The 8,905-nt window shown below is 57.9% G+C and overlaps 1 protein-coding gene across 4 annotated transcripts in view; it reads left to right on the top strand.

Annotated features, from left to right (window-relative positions):
• USP2 (ubiquitin specific peptidase 2) overlaps positions 1-8,905 on the top strand; it is a 24,693-nt gene that overhangs the window by 13,392 nt on the left and 2,396 nt on the right. For 3 of the 4 annotated variants that reach the window (XM_004712766.2, XM_045283621.1, XM_045283622.1), the window contains exons 3-5: positions 7,726-7,776; positions 8,175-8,298; positions 8,715-8,826. In XM_004712766.2, the coding sequence (XP_004712823.1) occupies positions 7,726-7,776; positions 8,175-8,298; positions 8,715-8,826 (287 nt within the window). Of the gene's footprint in view, positions 1-4,318; positions 4,648-7,725; positions 7,777-8,174; positions 8,299-8,714; positions 8,827-8,905 lie in introns of those variants that run through there. The other variant, XM_004712767.2, reaches the window with a different exon arrangement.

An 8,905-nucleotide genomic window follows, 5' to 3' on the forward strand; every position in this document is an offset into this window, starting at 1 on the left:
AGGGGTTCGTGTTATTCCAAAGAGCCAGAGCGGAGGACAGCAAAGGCTGCCTGAGCCCTGCTGAGCGAGAAGTGTGACCTTCTTCTCTGGTCGTCACCTTCTCAGCCACACTGGATTGCAGCTGTTTCATTTGGCCCACCTGGGACCTGTCCTCACTGGGGCCCCCTGAGGGTTGGAACTGCTGCGGCAGCATGGGAAGGTCACTCAGAGGAGACCTTCAGCCAGAGGGGTCCCTAGCCTGGCTGCTGAGAAGGGCAGTTGCTTGCTGTGTGTAGTTAGAGCCCGTGTGCCGCTGGTCCCTCCGTCCCTTGAAGACTGTCTGGGGTCTCTGAGCTGGCTGGTGGCCTTGGTGCTGCCTAAGCCTCAGTTTCTCCAGTGCCCACTTTGCCCTCCCTGCCGCCTCCCCCACCCCCACCCCTCCCCTCCAGGATGTCTTAATGAGTTCACGTCATGCTGGGGTGGGTCTCGGCAAGCTAGAAATTAATCCACACCTGGCAAAATGTTCCCTGCCCCTGGGGGAACCGCTCCACTGACCATAGGTTTTAGAAAATGAACAACATGTTCAGAACTCACAGCTGTGCACGCGGCCCCTGGGACTCTCACCTCAATGGATACTTAAAACCGGCCACCCCTTCCCTCAAGAAGGGAAGCAGGGGGCCTCTGGAATCCAGCAGGTTCAGGCCAGACTCTCCCAGGGTTCAGAGAACTATGAGCTCTCTCGCTCTCTTGGAGTCTAAGGAGAGCATGGGGCTAGCTTACCCTCCCACCTCAGGGCAGCCAGGCAGCCACCAGGCTGCCACTAACAAGGACACTTCTGTCCCTGAGCCCTGCCTGCAGTCCGCCCCAGCTCCCTGCCACCCAGCCAAGTCCTTAAGGCTCCACAGCACAGCGTAGATGTACTGCCTGGAGGTTGCAGGAGGGAGACGGTTGTGGGGGGAGACGGCTTGCTGTTTCTGAGGGCTTTTCTGCCTGCATGAGCCCCTGCGCCACCAGCCTGCCCTCCTGCAAGCCACCAGTCTGTTCCTTTGCAGTGGTTGCAGCACAGGTGCACTGGAAGCAGGGCTGCTGGCCCTGAGGTTTTAGACAGGCAGAGCTGACCAACCCCAGACCCGAGTGCCCGCTGGAACCTTGGGAACCAGGATGCCTTGAGCCTCACAGAGCCAACCTGGACTTTACCTTATACTTCCAGCGCATGCCAGGATGGGTTCGCAGTGGACAAAATCACTTTGCCCACAGGGACCAACAGGCCAGCCCCCAGCCCAAACCAAACTCATCCAGACTCACCTATAGGATGGGCTAGAGCTACCCCAGTGGGTTTCTATGGAAACAGAAAGGCTCATCTTTCTCCCTTGGAGCAGCTGGTGGTTTTGAACTGCTGACCTTGTGGTTAGCCGCCCATCGAGTTACCCACTCCATCCCCAGGCCAGCCTGGGCGCTGAGAGATGGCCATCGCCAGCTGCAGCAATCAGCCCACACAGATTCGCTCTGTGGGTGAGGAGCCAGAGGTGTTCGGACCCCCAGAGACAATCACCTTTCTACCCATCCTGCTTCCAGAGGCAGCAGAGGGGAGAAAGGGCTCAGAGGGGCGTGGGTAGAGCTACAATGAGCTGTTGGTTCTTGGTTGGTCTGTCCTGAAGCAGTCAGGCCTGCCTGACCAGACTGGACCATGTATGAAGCCTTTCCTCACCTCAGACTTCTTTCTCAAAGGACTCCAGGCAGAAATCTGGATCTCCCTGCTTCCAGCAGTCCCCCTAACCCCTACTTCCAAGGTAGAGGACAATACCGTGCTGGTGGAATGCCAAGATGTCCTGGCATGAGATGGTCAGGCACACCTGAACCCCTATGGCCCTGTGTTTACTCAGCACACAAAGCCACACTCACACCCTCTGAAGCTGAAGTGGGATGGGGGGCGGGGGGGCGGGGAACGACTTCCAGGATCCCAGCAAACCTCTTTAAATGGGATCAGCACCACTTACTCAGCACCCCCTGAGGGAACTTGCACCCTGGCCCTGGAGGAGGTTTCCAGGCAACGGTACAATCAAGACCATCTGCTCACGATCTAAGCGGCTTACACACATCTCTGAAACACTTTAAAACAAAGATGAACACATTAAGATAAATTAATACAGTGTAAACTGAATGCTAGCCGACCGAGATAACACAGTTCCACGGTGTTTATAGTTGTGTGGGGTTCATGAGGGAAGGCTCTGTGGAAGAGCTGGGTTTGGAGCAGAATTTACAAGGTAATTGACGGAACAGGAAGAACATTCCAGAATGCCCTACTAGTTACCAATCACATGGGTTTCACTGAAAGCTAGGCGTGAGTTCAAAGCCCTACACTGTCATTTATTAGCTTTGTGGTCTTGGCAAGTCATTTGTCATCTTTGGAGTGAAGGCTCGTCATCTATAAATACAGATAGTAGTGTGCCATTGTACGAGGATTATGAGGATGGAAATTAACATCTCGTGTATAAAGCATGAAGCCCCAGTGCCTGCCATTTAACGAGGGAGCCTGGTGGCGTAGTGGTTATGCTTTGGGCTGCTAAATGCAATGTCAGCAGTTCAACCACCAGCCACTCACTCCACGGGAGAAAGATAGGGCTTTCTCTTCCCATAGAGTTACAGTCTCGGAAACCCTTCGGGGCAGTGCCACCCTGCGCTCTAAGATCCCTTTGAGTTGGCATCAACTTAGTGGCACCGAGAACTGGGTGGCAGTTGTGTGGTTTTGGTGGAGGACAGAAGCTGGTTGGTTGGAAGCAGGGATTTCTACCAAAGAGTGAGGTCACGGTGCGGCTGGAAGGAGCCCAGAGACAAACATAAGAAGCAGGGACACCTGTGGCTTTGGCTGGGGTTCAAGTGTCAGGTGCTCCGGTCGATTCAGGGCGGGAGAGTATTGTGATCCAAACAGCACAGGAAAGCAAACACGATCACGGACAGTGTAGGACTAGTTTGCAATGGGTGTGGCTGGGAGGAGGGAAGCCTGCCTGGAGAACAAGGCTGTCAGCACAGTTTGTCCAGGGTCCAGGCTTGGTCCACCTCTAGGCAGGGATGGTGACTGTGGAGACGGCTTCTCCCATCACGGTGGCAAGCAGTGTACCCTGCACGTCCTTCCCCCAGCCTCTCCTGTCACACTGGCGGACAAGCACCCTGCCCCCCTCCTGTCAGTGAGCTGGTTAGTGGGGGGCCTAGGGTATAGCCTAGCATGTGTCCAGGACATCCGTGCCCGCGTGGCTGTGGTCGTGTGTGCATCACGCGTGTGCATGTGGGGCCCAGCTTGCCAAGAGGAACAGAAGGAGCTCACCATGAGTAACAGCACACACTGCAGCAGCGCAAGTATTTTTAAACGCTAAAAATACTGGCTAAAAATAGCAAGCTCCAAACAAGATACTTTCTCTAGGCAGATCGCTGCGGGCAGATTGGGGGGGACAGTCAAAAATAAAGCTCAAAGACCCCCAAGGTCCTCAAGCCTCACCACCATTAGGGCCAAAGTCCCCTTAGCCCCAGCTATCCTGTTTCCTTGCTATTCTATTTATTACCTCCTCTCTGCCCGCCCCCCTCCCACCCAAAAATCAAACTTTATATTCCATGAGACAAGGAGATGGCTAATTGGTTAGAAAGGCCAGAAAAATGTTCTTTCATGGGACCAAAAGGGCCTGTGACCTCTTGTACCTGATGGGGGTCAGCTCTAGGTAAAAAGGGGCAAAGATGCTGGTGCCATACCAGGACTGGGGGCTGGAGGGATGGGAGAAGCTTAGTTTCAGAGCCAAGGATGTGATTTTCTTGATCTGGGCAAGGCAACCCCCTCGGACCTTGTGGAGTTTAGCTTTAGGGGTCTGAGGACCACCTGAACAGTGTACTAACGAACATTTCCCCCCAAAGAGTACACACCTTTAATCGGACTCTGCAGCCCTCCCAAGGTAGGTACTGCGTGCTGCCCAAGGGGATGCTCGCCCAGTTGACACTCGCTCTTGGGGATGTGCCCTCGGCGGGGCCCAAAGTTAATTTCTGGTTTTGGGCTCCAAGCCCCACTCTTGCGCTCGCCTCTGATGGTCCGCCGCAGCTCCGGATGGAGCGCTGGCGGGGCATGGGGGGCGGGGGGGTCAAGGACCAGGGAGGTGTCTCAAGAAGTCGAGGAGGCGGGGCAGGTCGCACAGCCTCGTTCGAACCACCAACCGGCGCCCGGGGGAGGGCGGTTGAGGGGCGTGGTCAGAGGCAGAGCCCGCCCCCGGCTGACGTTGCGCGGCCCGAGCTGCCCTCGGGGCAGCCAGTCCCCCGAAGCGCGAGAGAGCCGGGTGCCGGGCAGTTGGCGGCTAGCGCTGGAGAGGTTGGGGCGAGTGGGTCTCGCGAGCCTGGACTGGCTCCCCGGCAGCGGTTACCGCCGGGCGCCGTGAACTGTGTCCTGGCCGGCCTTGGGGTCCATGCTTTGGGACCGCGCGGGGACACCTCCGTGCCCCTTACCAACGTTAGGTGTGGGCCCGAGCCCGCCGCCCGCTCCCCACCATGCGCACCTCGTACACCGTGACCCTGCCCGAAGAGCCCCCCGCCGCCCCCTTCCCCGCTCTCGCCAAGGAGCTTCGGCCACGGTCCCCTCTCTCCCCTTCGCTGCTGCTCTCCACCTTCGTGGGGCTCCTGCTCAACAAAGCCAAGGTACGCGGGACCCTCTTCCGAGGCCCGCCCCCTCCCGGGGGCGCTTCCCCCACCCCCACCCCGCTGCGGGGCCACGCGCAGATTCCTGGCCCGGGACAGATTCCTCCCAGCCCCCACCCCTCCTTCCCCAGGGTCTCCCGGCAAGGAATGCCCCCTCCCCAGGTGATCCCACGTTTACTCAGCCCCCTCTCCTTGTTAAAAACCCACTCCCCAAGTCCCTGCAGACCCCCATCTCTCTTCCCCCGCCTCGACGTGCCTCTTAATCGCTGGTCCCTACCCGGACAGGTGCAGGAAAGGGTAACCTTGACTAGTTCTCGGTGTGTGCCGGGAATCTGCGCAGGCGACTCCCCCCAGGCCAAAGCCCAACCAGGAAGGCTGGTCAGAATGGGGCTGGCTCCCCTCTCCCTGCTCCTCAGGGGTCTAGGGATGGACGGCAGGGGTCGTGACCCTGTGAAGGGCAGAGGAGCTGCAGACAGGTGAAAGAGGGCAACTTCCTTTTCTTTTGGCTCCTCTCTCCTAAGTGGACGCTGTGTCCCTGGACTGAAGTAGCATCCCCTGCGTGGCTGGAAGGCTGGGCACTACCCTGCTGGGGAAGGGAGAAGGGGGCCAGAGCTTGACAGGTCTTATGTAACAGGCACCCGGTTCCCGTGCTGGCAGTGCGTGCACTGCCCCGTGCCAGGCCCACACCAGGATCCTTGGTTGCAGCCCCGGACTCAGGGCTGACCCTCGGCACAGGTGAAGCGGACAGGAAAGCCCTTTCCTGGGGTCGTTAGTTTGAAGGACAGGTGCAGCCTGCCTTGATCCTGACGTGTGGCCCAGATGTTAGACCAGCCCAGGCTCTTGGGAAGCCCCCTGCCTCCTGCCTGGAAGGTGGATGCTGCCCATGGACAAGGGTGGCCTCTGTCTGTTCTCAACCATGGCGACGAGGTTGGAATGGTGTTGCTGGTGGCTAATATCAAAGCTATTCTTGGTCAAAACTTTCTAACTCTGCCCATGACCCCCAGCCTAACAGCTGGGGTCCCCTCCTCCTCCTCCCACTGGGCAAGGGCTCGCTCAGCCTCTCCTGGTCCAGCCGTCCCTTGTCAGCCCCGAGGCAGGATTGTTTTCCCTGTAAGAAAGGTCACTCCCGGGACATTTTGTTACACTCTGGAGTGGAAAGTGCTGACTTTCCCTGGAGCTCCTGCTGTCTATTCCTGGCAGAAGACTATCTGGCAGAGCAAAACGCAGCCCTACTCTCCCACGCCCACCCTCTGAGCCCTGCTACCCAACAGCCTCTTCACACAGCGTGAACAAATTGACAGGTGGTTTGGGGCCCTGGAAATTTTCAACCAAACCCCAAGCCTGACCCTGAACATAAACATAACACAGGGTCCTAGTAGGTATCTAAAGGAGCCTCCCTGGTCTACCCACCCAGACGAAGAGAAGGTTCTGAAGAATAGGAACCGTGGGTGATGATGGGTGCCGCGTTCCTCTTGACCCTGACTCTGTGTCAGTGAAACTGTCTTTGAAACCCCACGGGAGCCCCTCAGCAGAGCAGTGACCCCTGTTCCTCATGCCGTCTCAGCAGAGGGTCCGCTGGCATAGTCACCGTGGAAGATGGCTTTGCTTCTTTCCCAGCTTGTTTAGACCAGCGTTGTGTGGGGCACGGGGCTCAAGACTGCTAGCGCACTGCCCAGCGTGGGCAGAGGATTGGGCCTTGAGTGTTGACTGGGCCATATGGCCGCAGCCACAGAGCTTTGCTGGACTCATGGCGGCCAAGCAGGACCACCTGAATGAGCTGATCAGGTCTTTGCCCCCAGGGAATTGGCTTTTGTGGCTCTCTTACTGGAATGCCAGCAGGGCTTAGACTGTCAGAAAGGTAAGTTCCAGTGTCGTGTTTGGGACCATACATAGCTCACCCACCTGGCAAAGCCCTTCAAAGATGCGCCTACCTACCTGCCACCAATGGGCTTTCTCAAGCCAGGCTTCTTCTCCGAGTCTGGGTCCGCCTACACCCCCGCTTTAGTGGTAGGCCGGGTAATTGGTAAGGTAAGGGATCAGCAGGGACTGCAGGGAATTCTTGAGAAAACCCTTCTCCCTTAGTTGCTTTTTTCCCTTCTTTCGCCCACCCCACCACCGCCCACCCCCCACCCCCTAGCTGACGACCTCATGGGCTCTGAGCCTGTGCGAGGCTGTCAGCATGCTGCATGAGTAATTTTAGCCGAGTTATTTCAGGCTCCTGTTCTGATGAGGGTTGAGCTGGCCCCAGCATGCCCTAGCCAGTGTTGCTCCGGAGTTGCCTGCTCCCAGGTCCCTCCCTGAGGGAGGGGGCAGCCAGGCTCCTGCAAACTGTCACCTTAACCCTTTGAGCCCTGGGGTTATCAGATTCCTTGGAGAGATGCCCAGGACTAACCAGGAGACCTTGGCACCAAGGACCGGAGCCAGAGTGGCACCTTCAGCAGGTGCTTACCCCTGCTCCTAGGCCACATCGACCAACCATCACAAGGATCCCCCACCCCCCCCACCCCCAGCCAAGTGGCCAGTGGGGATGTTGAAACTTGAGCCATCCAGGCAGAGGATTCTCCCAGCCTATAATCAGCCCTTAGGTGCTGAGCTCAGCCAGAAGGAATTCCACCTGTCCTTGGCAGTGTGATCCAAAGGCAGACAGGAGGTTTTTTGTTTTTCCCAGCTGAGACTCTAAACTCAGTCAAAGATGTTTTGTCATTCAACTTTCCTTGAGTGCCTGTTGAAACCACGGCTGTGCTGCTGCCGACATTGGCCATGCAGGGGCATGTGAGTTAGCACCTGGAGCTGGAACTTGACAGTTCCTGTGCCCAGGACTCACCTGTGCACCCAGAATTTGGAGTCCTCGCCTTCTAATTCCACTCTTCAGTCTCTGAGTGGTGTACAAAGGGGGAATAGCACACAAAAATGACAAGCCCATCTGGGTCCTCTCATTCCAAGGTGCCTAGGCTGGGTGAGAAGGGTGTGCAAGGCTTGGCTCAAGGGGCTCCCAGTGGTGAGAAGCTGTAGCAGGAGCCTCTCACCAGGCCAGCCCCATGTCTGCAGCCTCACGTGCCCTCTGGTTTTTGCCTACAGAATTCTAAGAGCGCCCAGGGTCTGGCTGGTCTTCGAAACCTTGGAAACACGGTGAGTTCTGGGCCACCCCCAGGCCAATGACCAGAGTCCCCTCCCGCTCCAGGTGATTTGCTCCCCTCTAGGCCAGTTGCTGCCTGTTGGCCCCCTTGCCTCCCCCTCGCCCTTTGAACTGTCAGCTGCTTGCATGGATCCTTCTCAAGAGCATCCCTTCCCACGGCCTCCCAGCTCACCCCGCCCTCCTACACACCTACCTCACTAGTCAACATGAGGGATGCCACCGGGTCGGTGGGTCATGGGAATCCACCAGGCCTCACTCCTTGGGACCGGCTGCAGGAGGACTCATTTTGGGGGTGGCCAGGCCAGCCCAGGAGCCTGGGGTCCTTCGTGGTGCTGCCAGCCAGCTGGGGCTCTGGTGGTGGCTCACTGGTTTCCCGGCTCCTCTTTCGCAGTGCTTCATGAACTCGATTCTGCAGTGCCTGAGCAACACCCGGGAGCTGCGAGATTACTGCCTCCAGAGGCTCTACCTGCGGGACCTCAGCCACAGCAGCAATGCCCACACAGCCCTCATGGAAGGTGAGGAGCCCACGCCGGCCTGGGCAGGGCCTCCCTGTGTGCCCTTCTGCCACTCTGCTCTTACTGTACTCCAGTTAGGAGCCCATGTGGCAGAGCAACCCCACCCCCTTAGAGTCCTGCTGGAGCACAGCACCAAGGCTTCCTGGGAGCTGCCGGGTAGTTCGGCACCCCCCAAACCCCACCCCCCTTCCCAGCCTTTTCAGTTAGCAGCGGAGTGCTTCCCTGTTGGGCCGCAGGGTTCCTCTTGTTACCCGAGTATTCCTGGCTGTCTTTAACATGCACCGCTCCCAAGAGTTTGTAGCTTCTGCCTACTTTGGCTTGAGGCTCTAGTTTCAGGATTTCTTACGGAGAATAGTGCACCTGCCTGCCACACCCTCACCCCACCCCTTCTCCCCTCTCCCCTCTCCTCCCCATAGAGTTTGCGAAACTAATCCAGACCATATGGACGTCATCCCCCAATGACGTGGTGAGCCCGTCTGAGTTCAAGACCCAGATCCAGAGATACGCCCCACGCTTTGTTGGCTATAAGTAAGGGCCTGGCAGACAGGACTCCCAGGGTGGGTGGCCACGCCAGCAGGCGCTGGGGACAGAGGTGTGACTGGCTCTC

The sequence above is a fragment of the Echinops telfairi genome, unplaced genomic scaffold, assembly GCF_000313985.2.
Source record: "Echinops telfairi isolate 266 unplaced genomic scaffold, ASM31398v2 ScPeMD7_7463;HRSCAF=8501, whole genome shotgun sequence".
In the NCBI taxonomy this organism is placed as follows: Eukaryota; Metazoa; Chordata; class Mammalia; order Afrosoricida; family Tenrecidae; genus Echinops; species Echinops telfairi.